The sequence below is a fragment of the Arvicanthis niloticus genome, chromosome 1 (assembly GCF_011762505.2).
Source record: "Arvicanthis niloticus isolate mArvNil1 chromosome 1, mArvNil1.pat.X, whole genome shotgun sequence".
Lineage (NCBI taxonomy): Eukaryota > Metazoa > Chordata > Mammalia > Rodentia > Muridae > Arvicanthis > Arvicanthis niloticus.
The window spans coordinates 109358938-109381710 of NC_047658.1; the positions used below are offsets into that span (position 1 = coordinate 109358938).

General features: G+C 47.8%; 1 protein-coding gene across 2 annotated transcripts; it reads right to left on the reverse strand.

Moving 5' to 3' along the window:
* Positions 1-15482: 15482 nt before the first annotated feature.
* On the reverse strand, positions 15483-22564 carry Th (tyrosine hydroxylase). Of its 2 annotated transcripts, none has more exons than XM_076913816.1 (13): positions 22409-22564; positions 20642-20767; positions 19517-19691; positions 19171-19259; positions 18980-19047; positions 18601-18651; positions 18079-18224; positions 17873-18008; positions 17645-17714; positions 17195-17251; positions 16962-17057; positions 16600-16733; positions 15483-15795 (listed from the first exon to the last, which is right to left on the reverse strand). In XM_076913816.1, the coding sequence occupies exons 1-13, from the start codon at positions 22496-22498 to the stop codon at positions 15636-15638; spliced, it is 1398 nt and encodes a 465-aa protein (XP_076769931.1). In that variant the 5' UTR covers positions 22499-22564; the 3' UTR covers positions 15483-15635. The 2 variants fall into 2 exon arrangements, with proteins under 2 accessions (XP_076769931.1, XP_076769936.1); XM_076913821.1 differs by having other exon boundaries at positions 20543-20767.
* Positions 22565-22773: the final 209 nt, after the last annotated feature.

Below are 22773 nucleotides of genomic sequence, written 5' to 3' on the forward strand. Positions count from 1 at the left end.
GAAAGGTATTTGTGTTTGCCTTCTCATAGATGGGCACTGATTGTTCCTTTGTACTGGTGGCCACCTTCCTGGTGGCCTTCTGTTCCCTAAAAAAAGACTTACATTTATTTCTTCAAGAGCCTATTTGGAAGGAACCGGCCCGTAAGGCGTCCGCCTGCAGAGGGCGCGGGGCCCTCTGCACTCTCTCTCTACCCCGCGGGTTCGAATCCCTCTCGTTCCGTTCAGTGTGTCTCCTCCCGCGTCTCATGGGGAAAAAAAAAGTTTAGCCGGGGCGGTGGTGGCGCATGCCTTTAATCCCAGCACTTGGCCTGGAAGGCAGAGGCAGGCGGATTTCTGAGTTTGAGACCAGCCTGGTCTACAGAGTGAGTTCCAGGACAGCCAGGGCTATACAGAGAAACCCTGTCTCGAAAAACAAAAACAAAAACAAACAAACAAAAAAAGATCCTATTTGGTGTATCCTCTGTGGAGTTCTGTTTACAAATAGCATTCTAGGATTTCTATCAAAGGGTCTAATACTGAAAAATCTGGGTATTCTTAATTTAAATGGCTTCTTTCTCATATTTACTTTTTCTTGGTTTAACTCCCTATATTCTTTAAAGAAATCAATTACCTCAGAAACTGTTCTGCAGTTTTGTAGTGGTCTTGCAAATCAATTCTCATGTGTGGTGGTGTCTCTGGAACATCCTGTGATGTAAATACTTTGTTATATATAAACCACAGTACTCCTAATTTTCTCAGGAGCTGAATGGACTCTTTTAAAAACTTTTCCATTTTGTGGCTGCTTCAAATTGTGTAAGGTTTAAAGATGCATATGTTTATCTCCAGGCAGTGGTTATCCAGTCCAAGACCAGGTGTGCATTGCCCTCGAGCAGTGTCTAGGATTTCCTGTAAAGCTTCATACACTGCTAGGTTTTGTACAAAATTCTTAATTTTCCTCATCTCTATTTCTGACAGCATTGCTGTGTCTGCCCCCTTTCCCAGAGCTTTATCATATAGGATGCATCCTTCATTCCCTTCTGGGCACACTCTTGTCTCAGCTGACTTATTACTGAGTGTGTGGTCTAACTTCTATTTGTTGCTAGAGTTGCTCCTCCGCATTGTCACCAAATACTGTGAACCTTCTCAGTGTATTAACCTTGGAAGATGTCACTGGGAGGGATATGGCTGTCTTGCCCGGGCCATGGGTTAGGACAGCACCTTTAGAGGGATTGTTCCCCCCACACACACCCCCATTTCTTACTTACATTAGTGGCTAGCCTTTTGCACATTAGACTGTCTTTATGGACACTATGGTTTTCATCAGTATTGTTGGAACTTTGGCTGCATGCTCTAACAGTGGTGCTGCTACTTGTGCATTTGTTAAAGAGACCTCAATCTCACATCCGTATACCCAGCTTTTCTCTTGGCATTATAGTTTGTTCCAAGCCATTTCTTCTCTGTTGGATCTGTGGCATCTGGACTCTGTTTCATGGCTTTTAAGCTACTAACTAGCTTCTTCATTCTGGTGTTATTATATATGCCAGGGAGTATAGAGTTTCAACAGATTCTGACTGCGTCTTAAAGCTTTCCTCGGGTGCTCATAGGGGCTTAAAGCCTTCCAAGATTTTCACTGTACTCTGAGGCCTTCTCCAGGTTTATACTGAGGCCTGAGTACTTCCCAACTATCTCACTGGAACCTAAGGCTTTCTTCAGGGGCCTATGGCGTTCTACAGTATTTTGACAGTACATAAGGCTTTTTCCAGGTTCTCATTAGAGCCTAAGGCTTTCTCCAGGTTCTCAGTGGTGCCTAAGGATTTACCTACATTCTGTCTGAGACATAAAGCTTTTATTACATACTCAAAGGGGCACAAGACCTTTTCCAGTATCTCAGTTGTACAAAAATTTTTTATAAGGGCCCCAGGGCTTTCCCAAATATTCACTGGGCCTAGGTTTTTTTTCTATATTCTCAGTCAAGTCTAAAGCTTCTCCCAGGATCTCACTGTATCTTAAAGCCTTCTCCACTACCTCCCTGGATCCTAAAGCCTTTCCAGATTCTTACTGGTACCCAAAGTTTTCCTAAACTACTCACTGAGTCCTAAGGCCTTTTCTAAGTTCTTGTTGGAACTTAAAGCCTTCTCCAGTTTTTTACTGGCCCTAAGTCTGTCTCCATATTCTCACTGGGACCTGAGGCCTTTCCCTGATTCTCATGTATGTCCATGGCTTTGCTGGATTTTCCCTGGGGTCTAGGGCTTTCCACAAGTTCTCATCAAGACTTAAAGCCTTCCTTGGGATCTGCCAGGAATATAATGTTTCCCCTTTTCTCACCTGGGCTCAGAGCCTTCTCCAGTGTCTCACAGGAACCTGTTGCCTTTCTAGGACCCAACGCTTTCCTCAAGTACTTCCCCAGACTCTCATTGAGGTGTAATATGGTCCCCAGAATATAATTAGGACCTAATGTCCTCTCACAGTCTTACTGTGGCCTAATGACTTTTCCAGGTTCTAAGGACTTCCCTGTGTCTCATTGGAGCCTCAAGCCTTCCCAGGTCTCACTGATACATAAGGCCTTCCCCAGTTATTCACTGGGGTTTTGAGCTCAAAGGTAGGTGTGCACAGTTGTCATAACTTAAGTTGTATTTTCTTATGCTGAGGATCTTCACATCAGGTTTATACCCCAAGTTCCTAACTAAGGTCCTAACTCTGCCTCCCCAAGCTGCTCCCCAAGCTGTTTGGTTTCTTAGCCAAACCTCATGTCAAGTGTCTCATGGTAGACTTCATTTCAAGGGTCAGGATCCCAGGGGAGACTCTTCAGGCAGAGAGCAGATCAACATGCTGTCTCTCCAGTGTCTTCAGTAGTCCTCAAAAGTGATATGCATTGCTCTTGGTCTCTGCTTATATACTGTCAATCGGGAAGGGTGGCATTGTTTACTTATTCAGTCACACGTCTGGTTATCTTTAGTCAGTGATGTCACTGGGTTTTGGTTATCAGAAGCAGCTTTGGGTATACTGGGGTTCCTGACTAAGCTTTTTTTCTTATGTTTATAAGGCATTGTTTTGTTATGCTTCTCATACTGAAGAAGTTCTTTGGCTTGAGTAAGAATCAGTAGGTGGCTGGAGGCCCCAGGGAAAACTTGGGACTGCCATAAAACCAATCATCTTGAAGAGGTATGCTAGGACAATAGATAGGAACATAAAAGTGTGAAATTTCTGTGAAGAACCTAAATATCACAAAATATAACTTTTGATTCGAGTACAAATACCTTCTTGCTCATCACACTTACTGTAACTATCGTTTTCCTAAGAATCTAACTTGAATCTAAGGTTCTTCTTGAGATTCTCACTGGGGTATAAGCCTTTCCCCAGGATTTCCATGGGGTATAATCTCTTCTTGAGTATTCACTGGGACCTAAGTCTTTCTCCAGATTCTCACTGTGTCATAAGGCCTTTAGTCTCTCACTAGTCACTGAGATCTTTTTACTAAGTCATTCACTGGGATCCAGGGTCTTCCCCAGGAACTCAGAGATCTACAGAGGTTCCCTAAGATTATAATTGGGGCCTAATGCCGTCTCAGGGTCTCATTGGAACCTAAGACCTTCCCTCTGAATCGCCTTGGGCCTAAGGACTTTTATAAGTTCTCACTGGTGCTCAAAGCCTTACTTAGTACATTACTGGGCATAAGGCCTTCTTCATAGGTTCTCCACTGGAAGGCTGTGTCTTAAAGCTCTCCTCATTATCTCACTGGGTCTAATGTTGCCCCCAGGTACTTACTGGGGCTCAAAGCCTTCTTTAGTGCCTCACTGGCACCAAGGCCTTCCAGAGTACTTACTTACTAGAGCCTAAGAACTTTCCCAGATTCTAGGATCTAAGGCTGTCCATAGTGTTAAGCTTACAGGTGATTATATTAGGTCATTCCAGGGACCTAGCACAGGATTACATCATCAACTGCCACCTTCACCAGTTGTGCCAGGTATGGGCTTTGTATAAAAGGACTGCCTACCACCTCAGCCCTCTCTGTCTGTTCACATGTGTTCTTTTTCTTGCTGCCCCTCCTCTTTCTCTTCCCACCTTTTTCTCTTTCTTTCTCTCTGTACCCAACAACCATCCCCCCTCACTCTCTGTTCTGTCCTTCTCTGTTCCTCCCTCTTCTCTGCCCTCAGGACTATGTTCCCATCACTTTGCCTATCTACATGTCCAGTCATCTGCCTCGACCCCTTCTCCGTGCCCTCACACCTCTCCCTTCTTCTCTGCCCTCATGGCTCACTCCTCTGTCTCTACACATCCCAGTTCCTTTTTCTTCTCCCTCCCTCCAATAATCCCCCTTTATACCAGATCTTTTGCACGGCATGAGTACTTAGGGGCATACCTTGGCATGGGCCCATGAAATATCCTTCCTGATTAAGGCCTTCTTCAAGTGTACATTGTGATCTTGGTTCATCCCCAAAGTTTATTGAGGCCTGAGACCTTTCCAAAGCTATCCCTGGGCCGTCCTTAGGCTTTTTCAGATTGTAAGGGTGTCCAAGGCCTTCTGTAGATCCTTAATGGGCTCTAAGATCTTCCAAGTTAGTCATTCATCTGAGAGCCTGTCTAAGGTTTTCACTGTAGCCTAAGGCTAAACTGAGGGATTCCTTGAAGTCTAAAAATATTCCCAAGTTCCCATAGCATCTATAAGGCCATTATCAGGTTTTTATGGACTCTGAAGACTTTTCCTTCTTACTTCAGACTAAAACTTCTGACAGGTTCTCACTCAGACCAGAGACCTTCTCCAGGCTCTCACTGGGCTCTAAGGCCTGCTACAAAGTGTTTGAGCACTTCTGTCTTCTCTTAATTCTTACTGTAGCCTAAAACCTTCTATAAGTGTTCATTAAAGCTTAAAGTTTTTTCAGGGTAATACCTTGTTATAGGATATTTGACTACTGTACATAGAACACTTAATTGTCAGCAAAATATAAAAGCTTAAATCGATATTGCATTTTCAGATGCAGTTTGGGTGTGCCCTTAAAAGCCTCTGTAGAATAGAATGCTAAAGAATGGAAAGTTCCTGCCTCTTTCAAGGCAAGTTGCTTTGGAAAAGTCTTCATATCTTTGTTTTATGAATGGAGGCAAAGTCAGCAGGGTGTCTCAAGGTACCCAAAGGAAAAGATGACTTTGGGCCCTACTGGCTTGGCTTGGAACCCCACCCTCAACCATGATGGTGACATGATTCAGCCTGCCAAGGATATAGCAGAGGAACTAGAGACTTCTATACCAAATGGACATTTAATCTCTCTCTCTCTCTCTCTCTCTCTCTCTCTGTGTGTGTGTGTATGTATGTATGTCTCACTCATTCTCTGTCTGTCTCTCTGCCTCTGTTTCTGCCTCTGTATCACTGTTTCTATCTCTAGCTTTGTCTTCTTCTCTGTCTCTATCTCTTTCTATCTCTGGCTTAGAAGAGCTTTTATAAAAGGAGCTCCAGGTAAGAGATAGGAAGTTGGCTTCTATTTTTCTAAACCTACTTTAATAAGGGTTATTAAAGGCTTTAAACTCCCTTCTAGCTCACCACTCACCAGAGGTAGTGAAAAAGAAAGGTTATTGGGACATGGGGCGGGGTTGATTACAAATAGTTCTTTGGGGGCAATCTCTGTTGACAAAATTCCAATCTTTGTTGACGGAATGTCAGTAGTTCAGTCTACTAGCAAACCACCGCACTTGAATCAGCAGCTTCAGTCCAGTCTACTTGGCTTAGAGGACACATGAATCAGCCATGGTGGCTTGAGCCACACTAAACTGTAATGGTGCCGCTACTTGGAGTAAGGTGCATGAAGGTGCTGGGATAGCACAAGTCCTTTGTCGAGTTACTTTCTATGAAGTCATGACAGCCATGTTGTATGGCATGGGTACTCAGGAGCATACCTTGGCTTGGGTCCACCAGGTATGTTTTACTGATTAAGGCCTTCTTCAAGTGCACACTGTAATCTCAGTTCATCCCCAAAGTCTGGTGAGGCCTAAGACTTTTCTCATCTTCTCACTGGGCCTTAGACTTTCCAAGATCTCTGCTCGTGTCTTAGGCCTTCTGTAGGTTCTTACTGGGACCTAAAGCCTCACTAGTTTCTTACTCATCTTACAGCTTGTTGAGGGTTTCACTGTAGGCTAGGGCTAAACTGAGGGATTCCTCAAAGCCTAAAACCACTCCCAAGTTCTTACAGCATCTATATAGGCCATTGCCAGGTTTTCACAGATTCTGAAGACTTCATCCTTCTTATTGTGGCCTAAATAAGAATTTTGACATATTCTTACTCTGACCAGGGACCTTCTCCAGGTTCTCACTAGCCTCTAAGGCCTTCTACAAAGTGTCCATAAGCACTTCTGTCTTCTCCAAATTCTTACTTTAGCCTAAATCTTTCTACAGGTTCTCACTGAAGCTTAAGGTTTTTCCCAGGTTCTACCTTGTTAGGCTATTTGACTATGGTACATAGAAAACCTAATTGTCAGCAATATATAAAAGCTTAAATAAATATTGCATTTGTCAGATGTAGTTTGAGTGTCCCCCTAAAAGCCTCTGTAGATTAGAATGCAATAAAAGGGGAAAATTCCTGTATCTCTTATGGCAAGTTACTTTGGAGAGGTATTCTTCTTAGTTTTATGACCAGAGACAAAATCAGAAGGATGCCTCAAGGTATTTGAGCAAAAAGGTGAAATGGTTCAGCCCCCTCTGACATGGCTTGGAGTGACCCAACCATGATGGTGACATGGTTCAGCTTTCAAAGGGTGTAGCAGGGTAACTAGAGACTTCTTCTATAGCAATTGTTCCTCTAATAGATATGTTTCTGACTCTCTGTCTGTCTCTGTATCTCTCTATTTCTGTCTCTGTCTTTTTCTGTCTTCTATTCTCTCTCCCTTTCTCACTCTGGCTTAGAAAAGCCTTTATAGAAGGAACTCTGGGTAAGAGATATATGGCATATATTTTTTCTAAAACTAATAAAGAGTTCTGCTAGCAAACCACCAAACATGAATCAGCAGCTTCCATCCAGTCCACTCAGCAGACACCATAAATGAACCGTCCATATGCCCTTGGTCCAGATTAAACCACAAGGCTTCCCTGTGCGGCATGGGTCCTTTGAAGCTACAAGAAGCTGCCAGAATATCAAAACAAGTTCTTTGACGAGTTACTCTCTATGAAGTCAGCAACTCAATGTGTGGAGAACTAATACATGAGCATTGTCAGTGAAGGCTGGAGCAAGGCAAACCAATGCCAGAGCCTCCTCCCACTGTCTGTGGGGTCATATTTATATACTTTCTATACAGCATGCATCCTCTCGCCTGTGTCTGTTTCAGCAAAGCATTCTTTCATGTGTCTGCTTCAACGTTCTTTCGCATGTCTGCTCTAGCAAAACATCCTTTCACCTGTGTCTGCTTTAGCAAAACATCATTATGACCTAACTGAGTCTCCAGAAATTTCCACTTAAATAGGGATTTTTTTTTTTTTTTTTTTTTTTTTTTTTTTTTTTTTTAGGCTTGCAGCAACCATAGAAAAGCATATGGCAGGCACAAGTAAAACAGGATTCTGGAAAAGAGAGCTAAGGAGCCCTCTTGGGTTTAGAACAGCTCAAGGGAAAGGTAGATTAGCCAGGGAAATAGACCCAAATAGGAGATTTCTACAGTGCTAGTAGTTTAGCTGTAGAATCGGGCTTGTAAAAATATTTCAGAAATAAATAATACAAAAAATAAAGTCACCTCACTGAACTAGCATGAATTTACCTCAGTTCATGCCTCCCGTGTCTTTATTGGTATAAATACTGGATAATTTAAATGGTTATACTATGTTTTAAGACCTTCCCCAAAGAGACAATGAAGCCTAAGGCTTTCCCCCAGGTTCACATTGGGGCCTGAGGGCTTCACATCTCATCACTGGGGCCTACAGCTTTCCAGTGTTGTTTCTGTGTCTTAATGCCTGGTCCAGGTTTCTCACCAGAGCCCGTGCCCAGGGTTGCAATGGGGCCTTAAATTTTTCTTAAGTGCTGGAAAGATGGCTCAGTGTTTAAGAGCACCAACTGACTTCCAGAGGTCCTGAGTTCAATTCACAGCAAACCACATCGTGGCTCATAACCATCTATAATGGGGTCTAATGTCCTCTTCTGATGTGTCTGAAGACAGCAACAGTGTACTCACATAAAATAAATCTTAATTTTTTTTCTTACATTCTCAGGGAATCTAGAAAGCCATCACCAGATTTTCACTGGGTCTGAAGAGTTTCCTCGTGTTCTCATTGTGACCTATAATATTCCACAAATTCTCAGTGTGACTAAAGGCCTTCTTTAAAGTCTTATTGAGACCTTCTGCCTTCCCTAGATTCTTTATAGAACATAAAGGCTCTTACAAATTCTCACTGTGCCTTAAGGCTTTTTGCAAGTTCTAATTGTCACCTAAGGCCTGCTTGAGAAACTCAACAAGGCCTAAGGCCTTTCCAGGATTCTACATGGGCCCTAAGGCCTTTCACAGGTTGACATCTGAGCTTAAGACCTAACATGATTCTTAATGTTGTCTAAGAGCTTCCACAGGTTCCCAATGGTACCTCAGGTCTTCCTAGATGATTAATGGGGTCTAAGGATTTCTGGCCTTCCCCAAGTTCTCAATGGGTCTCCCCCCATCCCCAGGTTTCCCTGGGACTTACGGCTTTATTTTACTTGGGTTTTGACTGGAATTTAAGGCCTTCTCCAGGCTTATGGGGACTAAAGGCCTTCCGAAGTTTTCACTGTAGTCTGAAGCCTTTTCCAGGTTTGTACTGGGGCCCAAGGCCTTCCCCAGTATCTCACTGGAACCTAAGGCTTTCTCCAGGGACCTATGGCTTTCTACAATATCACAACATCACCTAAGGCTTTTCCCAGATTCTCACTGGGGTCTAAGACTTTCTGTAGATTCTTAGTGGTGCCTAAGTATTTACTCATGTTCTGACTGGGTAATAAAGCCTTTACTACATACTGACAGGGGCCCAAAGCCTTCTCCAGTAAGTATCTCAGTTATACAGAAAGTTTTGCTAGGTTCACAGTGGGCCTCCAGGGTTTTCCCAAGTATTCAGTGGGCCTAAGGTTTTCCCTAGACTCTCAGTCAGGTGTAAAAATTTCCCCAGGCTCCCACTCCATCTTAAAGCCTTCTCCAGTACTTCCCTGGAATCTAAAGCCTTACTAGGTTATTAGTTGCACCCAAGGCTTTCCTAAGCTACTGAGACCTAAGGCCTTCCCCAAGTTCTAGTTGGGACTTAAGGCTTTCCTCAGTTTTTCACTGGCCCTAATTCACTGTCTCCATATTCTCACTGGGGCCTAAAGTCTTCCCCTAATTCTCACCCATGTCCTTTGCTTTTCCAAGGTTTTTTCCCTTGGATCTAAAGGTTTTCCACTGGTTCCCTTGAAGTCTTAAATCCTTCCTTAGGATCTGCCAGGAATATAATGTTTTTCCTCATTCTCACTTGGGTTTAAGGCCTTTTCTAGTATCTCACTGTAACCTGTTGCCTTTCCATGATTTCTCTAGGGCCCAAAGCTTTTTCCAGGTATTTACAGGGGCCTAATACCTACCTGAGGTTTTCACTGAGGTATAAGGTGGTCCCAGATTATAACTGAGACCCAATGTCCTTACAGTCTCACTGCAGCCTCAGGCCATCCCATGATCTCACTGAGACCTAAGGCCTTCCCCAGTTATTCACTGCATATTGTGATCTAGATGGTAGGTATGCACAGATGGTATAACAAAAGTTATATATTCTTATGCTGAGGGTGTTCACATAAGGTTTACACCCCAAGTTCCTAACTAAGGTCCTAATCCTATCTCCCCAAGCTGCTCACCTGTATGACATATTATAGCAAAAGCTGGAGTCTATTCTCTTAGGGGAGGCTTCAATTCAAAAATCAGAGTTCCGGGGGAGATTCTCCAGCCACAGGGCAGATCAACATGTTGTCTCTCAAATGTCTTCAGCAGTTCTGAAGGGGCAACATGATATGCATTGCCCTTGGTCCTACTGAGGGAGGTCTTTGGCTTTAATGAGACTCAGTGTGTAGCTGTAGGCCACAGTGAAAACTTAGAACCGCCACAAAGCTGACCAGGCTTGAAGAGCCTGGGACTGTGGTTAGGAACTTAAGAGTGTGAACCTTATGTGAAGAACCTCAGAATAACAAAATACAACATTTTTGAGCAAGTACCTACCTTCTTGCTCATGACACTTACTGGGTCTAATGTCCTTCTTAAGATTCTAACTTGAATCTAAGGTTTTCTTGAGATCCTCACTGGTGCATTCAAATCTATGAGCCTATTGTGCCATTCCTATTCAAACCGTCACAGGGCCTAGAGCTTTCCTACATTCTCACTGAAGTCTAAGATCTTCCCTAGGTTGTCAGTGAGACATAATGATAAACCTAGGGTTTCATTGGAGCCTAATGCATTCCTCAGGTTCTAACTGTGGCCTAAGGCTTTTCTATGTTTCCCACGGGCCATACAACCTCTATAGTGTCTAAGGCCTTCCACAGGTTCTCAGTGGGGTGTATGGCTTTGCCCATGTTCTTACTGAGGCATAAGGACTTTCCAAGATTCTAATGGAGCCTAAGATTTTCCCAGGATCTCACTGGTCTAAAGTGTTCTTATGGTGTCACTGGAGCCTAAGACTTTTGCCAGATTCTAATTGGATCATAAGGCCTGACCACATTCTCACTGTGGTCTAAAGCATTTCTCAGGTTCTCACTAGGGCCTGAGATCTTTTCAGGTTCTCATTTGGTCTTAAGATTTTCCACTGGGTCTTAATATGTCTTAAGGCCTTTCACAGGTTCTCACTGGGGCTGAAGGCTTTCCCCCAGATTCTCATTGTGGCCAAAGGCCTTCACAAGATTCTCACTGAGGCCTCAGGGCTTCCATAGAGTCTCAATTGGTCTTAAGGTTTTTCCAAGAATCTCACTGGAGCCTAAGAACTTGCTCAGTTCTCACTGTGCCTCCAAACCTTTCGCTGATTCTAATTGAGGCCCAAGGCATTTCCCATGGTCTCTCTGGAGCCTAAGACTTTCCCCCATGTCTCACTAGGGCCTAAGAACTTTCCCAGATTCTCACTGATGCCCAAGGCTTTTCTTAGGTTGTTGCTGGGTTTTAAGTTATTTCCTAAATCCTCCCTGGGGCCTAAAGCATTCCGTAGTTTCTCACTGGTGCCTAAGGCATTCCCCAAATTCTCATGGGGCTTAAAGCTTTCTTGATTCTCACTGCAGAGACATTCCACAGGTTCTTACAGAGTCAAAGGCTTTTCGAAGTTTTCACTGTGTCTAAAACTACCCATGTTTTCAATGGGGTCAAAGGTTTTCCCATGATCTCACTGGGGTTAAGGCCCTCACTAGATTCTCACAGGGATGTAAGGCATGATCTCAGGTCCTCACTGGGTTTTAAGGCCTTCCACAGTTTCTCACTAGTAAGACTTTCCCTGGGATTCACTGGGACCTAAGGTGTTCCCCTGAGTCTCACACATACCTAAGATACTTTCCACATCCTGACTGGGGCCTAAGGACTTCTTGAGGTTCTCACTAGGGCCCAAGACCTTCCATAGGTCTTCCTTGGGCCTAAGGGCTTCCCAGGTTCTCACTGAAACCTAAAGTTCCCCTCACCCCCTGCCAATTCTCACTGAGGCTATGATCTTCCCAGAGTCTCACTAGGGTCTAAGGCCTTAGCCAGGTTACCACTTTGTCTTAAGGCCTACCCTGAGATTTTACTGCATCCCAAGTCCTTTCCAGGTCTTCTTATGGCCCAAGGCCTTCCTCATGTCCTCACTGTGTCTTAAGGCCTTCCCAGGCTTCTCATTGGTGCCTAAGGCCTTCCCCAGGTTCCTACTAGCACTTAAAGTTTTTCTACATTCTCACTGTAGTCTAAGGCATTTCCAGCTTCTCCCTAGGGCCTATAGCTTCCAGAGTTTCTCCCTGGGTCCTAAGGCCCTGCTCAGATTCTCTCTGGGGCCTGAGGACTTTCCCTAGGCTCTCACTGGGGCCTAAGGCTTTCTCCCTTCCCTGGGACCTACCATATTCCCTGGGTTCTCACTAGGTCTTAAGACTTTAGAATTTTACTTGGTCTTAAGGTCTTATCCAGTGTCCTAATGAGGCCTATAGTCTTCCTGTGATCTTCCTTAGGTGTGGGATTTTTTCAGAGTTTCACTAGGCCTAAAACTATCTATAGTGTTTCTCTGTGTCTTATGTCCTTTCCAAGGACCCACTGTGGCTTCAGTCCTTTTTAAAATTCCCACTCTGGCTTAAAGATTTGCCCTCTGTTCCTGCTGAGTCCAGTGGCCTTCTTCAGCATCTCTCTGGGGCTTCAGAAGTTCATATGTTCTCAAATAGAAGTAAGGCTTTATTGGTTACTTTTCCTGTGCTATAATAAAACACCTATGACCAAGGCAACTTACAGAAAAAAAAATATTTGGGCTTAGCCTCTGTACTGGCTGGTTTTGTGTGTCAACTTGACACAAGCTGGAGTTATCACAGAGAAAGGAGCCTCCCTTGAGGAAATGCCTCCATGAGATCCAGCTGTAAGACATTTTCTCAATTAGTGATCAAGGGTGGGAGGGTCCACTGTGGATGTAGTGCCATTCCTGGGCTGGTGGTCCTGGGTTCTATAAGAAAGCAAGCTGCACAAGCCAGGGGAAGCAAGCCAGTAAGTAACATCCCTCCCTGACCTCTGCATCAGCTCCTTGATCTGCTTCAGTTCCAGTCCTGATTTCCTTTGATGATCAACAATCAAAGGAAATCAAAGCAATGTGGAGGTGTAAGCGGAATAAACCCTTTCCTCCCAACTTGCTTCTTGGTCATGATGTTTTGTACAGAAGAAGAAACCCTCACTAAGACAGGCTCCAAAGAGATGAGTTCATCACCATCACACTGGGAAGGCACGGCAGCAGACAAGAATGCAGCTGGAGCAGGGAGCTGAGAGCTCACATCCTCAACCATAAGCAAGCATACAGAGCATGCTTCCCCAGTAACATACTTTCTTCAACGAGGCCAACCTCCTAAACCTTCCCAAATAGCACGACCAACTAGGCACCAAGTGTTCAAATGCCTTATCTATGGAAAACAGTCCTCATTTATACCACCACAAATGCAAGGCTCAGGACTCACCGAGGCCAAAGATCATTCTTAGGATTTCCATAGGGCCTCAGGCCTTCCATGGGGTGTTATTGGAATCCAAAGCCTTCCTCTCTGTGGCCTGAGGCACTTCCTAGATCTCCTAGAGCCTGAGGCCTTTCCCAAACTTTCACAGTGGCCTAAAATTTTCATAGGCTCTGAAGGTAGACCTAATCTCTTCCCATTCTCACTCTCACTGTGTTCTAAGGGCTTCTTCCCTGGAGCCTTACTGGAACCTGTATCATCCTCCAGGGTCTCACAGGGTCCTAAGATCCTCCTTGGATCTCCTATGGCCTTCCCTGAGTCTCACTGTGGCCTGAGGCTTTGCAGAATCTCTTTGGTGCCTAAGGCCTTCCCCAGAGTCTTTCAGGGGCCTAAGGTTTTCCTAGGGTCTCACAGATGTCTACTATCTTTCTCAGAATCTTACTATGGCCTAAGGCTTTCCATTTGGTTTCACTTGTACCTGTTCCAGGGTCATACTAAGGCTTTAGGCCTTTCTTTAGGCTTTCTTAGGCTTCTTCAAGTTCTTACCAGATCCTGACCAGGACCTAAGGCCTACCCAAAGATCAATAGGGCCTAGGGCTTTCCAGGGTCCCACTGTGACCTAAGGACATCTTCAGAGTTCCACTGAGGTCTACCATCTTTCCCAGTGTTTCACTATTGCCTAAGACCTTCCCCAGGTTTCTACTGGGGCTACGGCCTTCTCCAGGGTCTCACTGTGGGCTGAGGCCTTCACCTAAGGCAATGGTTCTCAACTTCCTAATTCTGTGACCCTTTAATACAGTTCGTCATGTTGTGGTGACCCCCAACCATAAAATTATTTTCATTTCTACTTTATAACTAATTTTACTACTGTTATGAATCATAATGTAAATATCTATGTTTTCCAATGGTCTTAGGTGACCCCTGTGAAAGGATCATTTGACCAAAAAATGGGTTGCCACCCTCAGGCTAAAAACTGCCGCCCTATAGTCTTACTGAGTCTAAAGGTTTTACTGATGTTCTCAATGGAGCTTAAAGCCTTCCTAGGATTTCACCAGAACAGGAAACCTCCAGTGTCTTACTGGAGCTAAAGTCTTCTCTGGGGCTTAATAAGGGCCTCAGACCATCCTTTGTTCTCAGTGGGACAAAGATATTTCTCAGAGTCTCAGTGGAGCCTAGGTCATTCGCTAGATGTCACAGGTCATTCTCAGGGTCTCACTGTGGATAAGGGCTTTCTAGGGTTTCCCTGGGTCCTAAAGCCTTCTTCCATGGTCTTACTAGGGCCAAAGCCTTCTACAGTATCTCTCTATGTCTTAAGGCCTTCCTAGGTTCTCATTGAACCCTTACTAAAGGTCTCACCAGATTATTATTGAACCCTTACTTAAGGTCTTGCTGGATTCTTAAGTCTTCCTTGGAGCCTGGTATAAGCCAATAACCTTTCTCAGAATTTCACTGGGACCTAGTGTCTTCCAAGGATCTCACTGGAGCCTAAGGCCTTCTGAGTGTCTCACTGGGATATGAGGCTTCCCCAAGATCCTACTTTGGCCTACATTCTTCCCCATATCTTTGAGAAGGTAAAAGGCCTTCAACGGGATCTCACTGTGGATTATAGCCTTATCCTGGACCTCACTGAAGACTAAAACTTTGACAGGGTTATAATGGCACAGAAGCCCTCCCTACTGTAACAAATTAAGGTCTTCCCCAGGTTCTTACTGGGACCTAAGACCTTCCCAGGGTCTCTTTGGAGTCTAAGGCTTTCCCAAGGTCTCTATGGGGCCCACAGCCTTCCTCAGGGTTTCACTTCTTCATCGATTCCCAAGGCATAAGACATTTCACAGAGTTTCACTGGGACATAAGCCTTCCCCTGGGACTCATTAGGTGTGGTGTGGATGGGGAACAGCTCTTGCTGGGTTTTGCCAGTCTCTTTCATCCCTCTGCCTACTTGCTAGGTACCTAAAACTGCTGGGCATAGGAAGAGGGCCTGGTCTACAATCCTTGTCAGAGGCTATACTCTAGTTAGCACAGCTGTGACTGTCACTCCTTGTCCTGGTCTCTGCCTTTGTGTTGTTAGCCCATGCTTCTGTGACAGCTCATCTTGGGCCTTGTTCAACCACTCAGTACTGTTTGAGAGCTCAGAATTGGCAGGGAGATAATACCAGTACCTTCTGTCTGGTCTAGAGTGTCTAGGAGGCTGAATTGGAAGAAAGAGGTGGGGGAGAAAAAAAAAAACCCTCTAAACCACCAAGTGAAGCCAGGGCAGATATGAGTGCTATGAACTATCTTTGTGGTGACACAGAGGCCAGGGGCACTCTTGGAGACCTTTCCTTCCTTTATTGAGATAATAATCAGGGTGGTATACAGCATGGAGGGCAAGAGGAATGCAGGAGCACCCTGGAGCGCATGCAGTAGTAAGACATGGTTGAGAAGCAGTGGGGGTAGGGGGGGTCCAAGAGGAGCCCATCAAAGGGCCCAGCCACACACATGGGAAAGCCTCTGGGCCAGGAAAGGTTGGAAAAGGGGCTGGGAACTTTGGGAAAGGCCCCTGGCACCCGTGGGTGGTACCCTATGCATTTAGCTAATGGCACTCAGTGCATGGGCCAGGGTGTGCAGTTCATCCTGGACCCCCTCCAAGGAGCGCCGGATGGTGTGAGGACTGTCCAGCACATCGATGGCCAGTGTGTACGGGTCAAACTTCACGGAGAATGGGCGCTGAATACGAGAGGCATAGTTCCTGGGGGGGGGGGGGGAGCCGGTATGAATCCTTCAATCAGTGGGGTTGAAAAAGCAGGCTGGGGTCAGGTGGCTCGGGATAATGGGATCTGCAACCTCCAGGGCCCCGGGGGAAATGGCTTTTCCGAGTTTCCCAAACCCCTAAAGCCCATTCTAGACACCCAGGAGAATAAAGCCCCAGCAATTCTTGTGGGCAGGCCTCTGCAAAGCACTCTTTCTCAGCTGGGCTTCTTCCTTCAGGAAGCCCTCCTTGACTGTGTGCCCTGGAGAGTCCCTAAACTGGAGTGGACTTGCCAGGTGCAGCATAGCTGGCTGGGAGAAGTGATAAAGACCAACTTACCAGTCTCTTCTCTCCTCTGCAGAGCCCTGTATAACGGTGTCCCCTGCCTTTGGACTGCCCACTCCCTCTACAGTCTTTGCCCTCGTGGCAGCTGTTAGCCCCCACTGTGTCTCTTGTTCTCCCTTATCTGCTCCCATCTCACTCCAGCCTGTGCTGCTCAGCGGATGAGAGACTCAGGTTCTGCTGAGGCACAGACAGCCGACCTGGACCTGACTTTGACCTTGCCTCGACCCTATGCTGCTGGTCTCTCTCTTCTTGGACTTTCTGATAGGAGCAGGACCCTCTGCACCCTGATCCCCCAGCCCTGGTCTCCTTTGCTGAGAGCTGAGAGCAGGGTAATCTCAAGCACGTCCTCTTGTTACAAGGGAGTGTTGCCGAGTGGACTAAATGAACTCTCAAGTGGAGACAAGGCCTGGCTTGCACAGGTGAGGCTGGAGGGGGCTGACTCCTGAAGGCTTCACACACCTGAGCTTGTCCTTGGCATCGCTGAAGCTCTCGGACACAAAGTACACTGGCTGGTAGGTTTGGTCTTGGTAGGGCTGCACGGCTGCTGCGTCCGGGTCAAAGGCCCGGACCTCAGGCTCCTCTGACAGGGAGTGCTAGAAAGAGGCCACAGGTATCACACCCAAGAGCTCATGGAAAGTTGGTGCTGAGGGTGTGGGGCTCCCCCTTCCCACAAGGGTTCTGTACAGTGTGGTCTGGACATAAGCACACACTCTTTACAACAGCCTGAATCTCAGACCTGAGACAAGGACCCTTCTGATGGGAGCAGGGCCCTCCACACCCTGATCTTCTTTGCTGGGCAGCTGGGAGCAGGGTAATCTCACCAGGAGCTCTCCATAGGAAGACAGCAGCCCTGCACCATAAGCCTTCAGCTCCCCGTTCTGTTTACACAGCCCAAACTCCACGGTGAACCAGTACACCTGCCAAATAGTCATATAAGAATCACATACCTGGTGCCAAGCACAGCCCCTCTGTGTGTAGCACACACAACAGGTAAGACTATTCTTGAGGACAGAAAGGAAGGTCTGAACTCCCCCCTGGGACCCAGAAAACCAACCGTGGAGAGTTTCTCAATTTCTTCATCTGAGGCCCCCAGAGATGCAAGTCCAATGTCCTGTGGGTAGAGAAAGGGGATAGAGTATGAAAAGGCTCTGCTCTGACATTGTGCTTGAAGCAAGGACACTGGATGCCACCTCTCCAGGGGACCCTACAGCACACACTTTACATGCCAAGACAGTCAAGAGCACAGAACCTGCAGTTCTCAGAAGTACCAGCAGGTGGCAGAAAAACACACAAAGTCCCTTTCCCCTGGGACTTGGTTCCTAGCCAGTCCTTCCCTGTTGAGGAAACAGCCTCTGCTTCAGTATTTATTTATCTGCAAGTCCCATGGATCCATAGTGCACACTGTCTAGCTGGAGGAGTACCCCATCAAGTAAAACTTGTGAGTCAACCAAACTTGTGCTCAACCAAATAACCCCTGGTTTCTGCGCTGAGACCCTGAACATACCTGGGAGAACTGGGCAAATGTGCGGTCAGCCAACATGGGTACGTGTCCCAACAGCTCATGGCAGCAGTCCCTGTGTGAGACCATGAGAGAAGGAAAATGGCATGAGCAGGCTCTCTGCCCTTCCCCGGGGACAAGGAGGCTTTAGCTCCTCCACACCTCTGTCATCATTGCGAACAGATATTGCTGGGCAGCAAGTTCAGGGTCCCCTGCCCCAGGCAGCATACTCACGGCTCAGGTGAATGCATAGGTGAGGAGGCATGGCGAATGTACTGTGTGCATTGAAACACTCGGAAGGCCAGACTGGCTAGAAAATCACGGGCAGACAGTAGACCGGCCACGGGTCGCAGCTGGAAGCCAGTTCGCTCTGTAAGGGACCGTGCATTAGAGTAGGCAGAGGGGATGCCCCTCCCTGCCCTACTTCCTCTGCATCTCACCCTTCAAGAAGCGGGACACGTCCTCCAGCTGTGGGATGCTGTCCTCTCGGTAGCCACAGTACCGTTCCAGAAGCTGGAAAGCCTCCAGGTGCTCCCGGCAGGCGTGGGTAGCATAGAGGCCCTTCAGCGTGGCGTATACCTCCTTCCTGTAGACCACAGGGGCTTAGGGAGTTGCCAGCTGTTGGGGTTCTCCCCGCAACCACCACACCTGCTCGCAGCCCCCGGGGATGCTCTGCCTGCTTCCACCATCATCCTGAATTATGGGCCTTCATCAACACATAGGGCTTTTCTGTGGTTTGAGGGAACCCAGAGGCTGGGAAAGGGCTAATAAGGACAGCTCTGAATGGCCTGATATTTTTGGCTTCTAATGAAGCCCCTCTTCTAATTGTTTTTAGTCTCTTCTGTTGTACCAAAGTTTCCAGAGGTAGCTCTCACGGACAGGGATTCTGGGAGCTGTCTCTCAGAAGAGCCACTTCTCACGCCTACCCCCTACCCTGTCCCAACCTGTCAGCAGGGTCTTACCAGGTAGCAATTTCCTCCGCTGTGTACTCCACATGGGGAATTGGTTCACCCCTGTGGAAGGGACCAGTGGTCAATAGGGCCCCTCCCCCATCTCAGAGAGTAGGAAAGATGGGGTGAGGCACTTCTCCTGAAGCTATATCAGCTGTTCAGAGGCCTTTGGAGTATGGAGTGGACTGGTTGGGGTACACTGACCCCAACCAGCTGCTCAGCCTCTCTTGGCCACAGTCTCCTTAGCTGTGACTAAGAATAGTGCCAAGCACAGAGCAGAGCAGAACCAGACAAGCTGATGTGTGAAGCTGTGGGACAGCTGACCAGTCACCTCCTCCTCTCCCTCTCTCCCTACAAGCTGGGGACTCTGCCCCACATGCAGGCTCCTTACTGCTTGTACTGGAAGGCAATCTCTGCAATCAGCTTCCGGCGCTGGCGATACACCTGGTCAGAGAAGCCCTGATGGCAGAGAGACACACATCAGGAGGAAGGTAGGCCTTCCCTTTTCCTAAGACTAGGGTCAGTCCCTGCCTGTGCCCACCCTACAGGCCTCAGCTATGAGACACACAACAGCAGGCTCACCGGATGGTCCAGGTCCAGGTCAGGGTCAAACTTGGTGACCAGGTGGTGACACTTGTCCAATTCTGACACTTTCCTCGGGAACCAGGGAACTTCACAGGCAAGAGAGGCAAAGGACCGAGTAAGCATGAACTCATAATACAGTTTGGCCATCCTGGGTCCAGCCTTCCCTAGAGACCTCCTAGAGGGCAGAGTTTACTAGGGTGTATGAAAAGAAGCAGAAGGTGGAGCCAGCATGGTAGGCCAACTCTGTGGCCACTTTAGGGTGCCCCCTGGCAGGATGCTCTGTCCCACCCCTACAGGCCACAAGATTATTTGGTTACACTCAGGGACAGAAATCCATCCTCACCCTTGTCCTCTCTGGCACTGCGCACATCGTCAGACACCCGACGCACAGAACTGAGGAGGGCAGCCAGGTCTCCACTGGGCACCTCAAAGCGAACAAAGTACTCCAGGTGGGGGCTTCCTGCCAGTGGCCTCTGGGCAGGCCGGGTCTCTAAGTGGTGGATTTTGGCTTCAAATGTCTTTGGGAGCAAACGCAGGAAGAGAGAGAAGGAGGGAGACAATTGAAGGAGGAACAATGGAGAGAGGTGAAGAAGAAGGAGAGAAGAAGAGAAAGATGACAACAGGTAGGAGAGACAGAGAGACAGAATAGTGAAAAAGAGGGAGACAGCGGATGCTGGCAGGCCTGGTCAGTTGTTTGTTTGTTTGTTTTTATCCCTGCCTATGAATTTTGGAAGGTGTCACCAATAGATTGGGTTTTGTCTTGTGCATCCATCCAGGAATCATCACAGCTGAGCCTTTGGCTCCCCTTCTGAGCAGTTCTGTCTGTCTGGAGATCATACCAGACAGCCTGATTCCCCTGCTCACAGAAGGTCCTATCCCCTCATGGTCTCATTTGACTTACTGGCCACACCCAAAGGCCTGGATCCTACTCTATCATATCAAGGACACAAGGCTCAAGCCATGACAGGGTAAATAGGAAAACTCAGGACTGGTGGGCAGGGGTCAATTTCATCTTCACCTTCTGTTGCCCAGCAACCAAACACTTAGGCCAGGCTGTCAATTCTGAGGGTTCACAGGGTTCTTTCTGGCTTTAATGTCATTTGAGAGTTTTTCTGGGGGGCAGATCATTAGCCAAAGCAACAATTCAAGCCGCTGCTTCATAGACCCTTGGGCAGGTGGGTAAGACGCTGTTTGTATATATATGAGTGTCAGGGAGCTGAGGTTAATTGGAGGAGCTGAAAGGTAGTCCCTGAGACCCAGCCCCTGTTGGCCTGAGCAGCCATATTTCAGCCCTGGAGGGGGACACAGCCATTCTTACATATCTTATGCATGCCTGCCCTGGCACGACAAGCCATCCCACAGGCCTCACCTCAAACACTTTCACAGCCCGAGAGAGTGAGGAGGGTTTTGTACCCCTCAGGGAGAAGAGCAGGTTGAGAACAGCATTCCCATCCCTCTCCTCAAATACCACAGCCTCCAGTGGGTTCCCAGGTTCTGAGGAGGCTACCGCTGCCGCTGCTGCAGCTGCTGCCGCTTCCCGCTCCTTTCGGGCATCCTCAATGAGACTCTGCCGCCGTCCGATGAACCTTGGGGACTGAGAGTCAGAGATATGTCTGTATCTCCATGCTGCTGCCTCCGCAGGACAGAACATGCTAGTCGGTGTTCTGACAGGGCATGGGGGTGGGGGGCTGCTAGGGCTGGAAGCCAAGGCAGAACTGGAGGTCAAGGGTTCCTAGCTACAATTTCCCAAAGTAGAGGTACCTTGTCACCTACCTCCCAGGCTTAGACCTAACTGAATTACTGATAGAGGACTGTGACTCAAGCTAGTTTTCCTGATTTCTATGGACAGCACCCAGAGACTGGAGGAGCACAAAGCCTCAGACATCGTGGGAAGTGAATAGCTACCATTCAGGTCGAGAGTACTGTATGCAGCTTAAACAAGCATCCTTCCCCTTCTGATTCTCTGAAAGAGACATGAGGCTGAGCCCCGTGGACACACCATCATTGGAAAAAGTGGTTCTTAGCCAGGTGGCCTGTCCAAGCTGTCTTCCTACCTGGAAATAGCCCCCTCAAAATGCCTCCCCATCCTCCTGGCTACCTTGTCCTCCGCTGTCTGAGTACAGGCTACCTCTGAATGGCCTCTGCTGGCTCTGTATCTGCCACAGCTGTGAACCAGTACTCCCAATCCCTCAACACTCAGAACTACCTGGAATTCAGGGAGGCGGAGCCTGACCTCTTATCTGGGAGCTGAACTCCTCAAAAGGTTCTGGGTCGGAGGCTTTAGGGGTATCATAGTCATGGGGAGAAGCATGCCCTCTGAAGCCCCCCTCCAGACTTCCAGCAGGATACTGTGAAGAACATGAGACAGGGTGGCTCCCAGGGAGCTGAGGGGAGAGCCATGCAGCTAAGAAGGGGTGCTTTTGACCCCACGGTTGTCCCTTGTGAAGTGCCTGCAAATTAGATTTCTAAAGGTCACAACCAGCCTCATTAAGGTCTCTGTCAACCCAGGGCCCCAAGGATAGTCTGGAAGCCCTTCTTATGAGCCGATCCTCCCAGCTCCCCCATGCCCCACCCTGTCCATGCTGACAAAAGGGACTGTTTGGTGTCTTGGCAGCACCTCCCCTTGGTCTCTGTGGCTCCCTAAGCCCTGCTCAAGGGGAACACGGAAACAGGCTGGTGGATGGTGAGAAGGGTGAAAGGAAGCAATTGTCCCAGAGTTGGGGACCTCCTCTGGTACGGTAGAACCTGGACTCATATCCTGTTTGCACAGGACAGCAACACGCAGACCAGACATTTGCTGACCAGGTTTCCTCAGAAGTATACCTTGAAGGAACACCACACTGTGACAGGCAAAGCTAGAGAAGCCAAGACAGCTGGTAAGTAGGGGGAGCTACCAGGGGATTTGGACCATGGGGCTCTCTCCCAAAAACACCCAGGGGAGATTTTCCCGTACTTCATGAAATAAGACCCACAGAAGCCCTAGAAAGGCTGGCACAGGGGGACAGGCACTAGCTGTCTCTCTCAGAGTCCAGCAGGACACAGCAGAAGCATTTACCCAAGCACAGGACTATTTACCAGGGATAGGACCCGAACTAACTGTGAGACATAATGGGACCAAGACCCGCTCCAACCCTGGGTACCAGACACTGGGTAGACTCCCAGCCTGGGGTATCCACCCATCTACAGGTACAGAAGCTGCTCCAGATAACCCTGGGTGACAGCATGTCGTCCTCACCGTGACAGCCTCGGCCTGCTTGGCATCCTGCTCTGAGACGGCCCTTCTGAAGCCCTTGGGCTGTGGCGAGGAGGCACTGGGGGTGGGCATAGTGCAAGCTGGTGGTCCCGAGTTCTGTCTCCACAGCCCTTGCCAGGCAGGCGGCCTCTTAAAGGGCAGGCTGACGTCAAAGCCCCTCTGGGTCCCCCACCTCCTACCTCCTGCGCATCCTCTCCACGCCTGCTGTGCCTGAGGGAGGCGGGGGTGGGCACAGAGTGAGGGAGACGAGAGAGGCCTCCGTCCCATTAGATCTAATTGCATCCACTGTCACAGGCACCTGCCTCTGAATCACCCTCAGCCCGAGGCACGATATGAGGACAGGGGCT

Bases quoted from the DNA above. Each gene is read 5' to 3' on its own strand.
- Th (XM_076913821.1), bottom strand. From the start codon at position 22,498: ATGCCCACCCCCAGTGCCTCCTCGCCACAGCCCAAGGGCTTCAGAAGG. The intron at 17,715-17,872 runs GTGAGTATGCTG...GGTCTCACACAG, and splicing joins CCTATGCATTCACCTGAGCC to GGACTGCTGCCATGAGCTGT. The intron at 15,796-16,599 runs GTGTGTGAAGCC...CCCCCCCCCCAG, and splicing joins GATGCCAAGGACAAGCTCAG to GAACTATGCCTCTCGTATTC.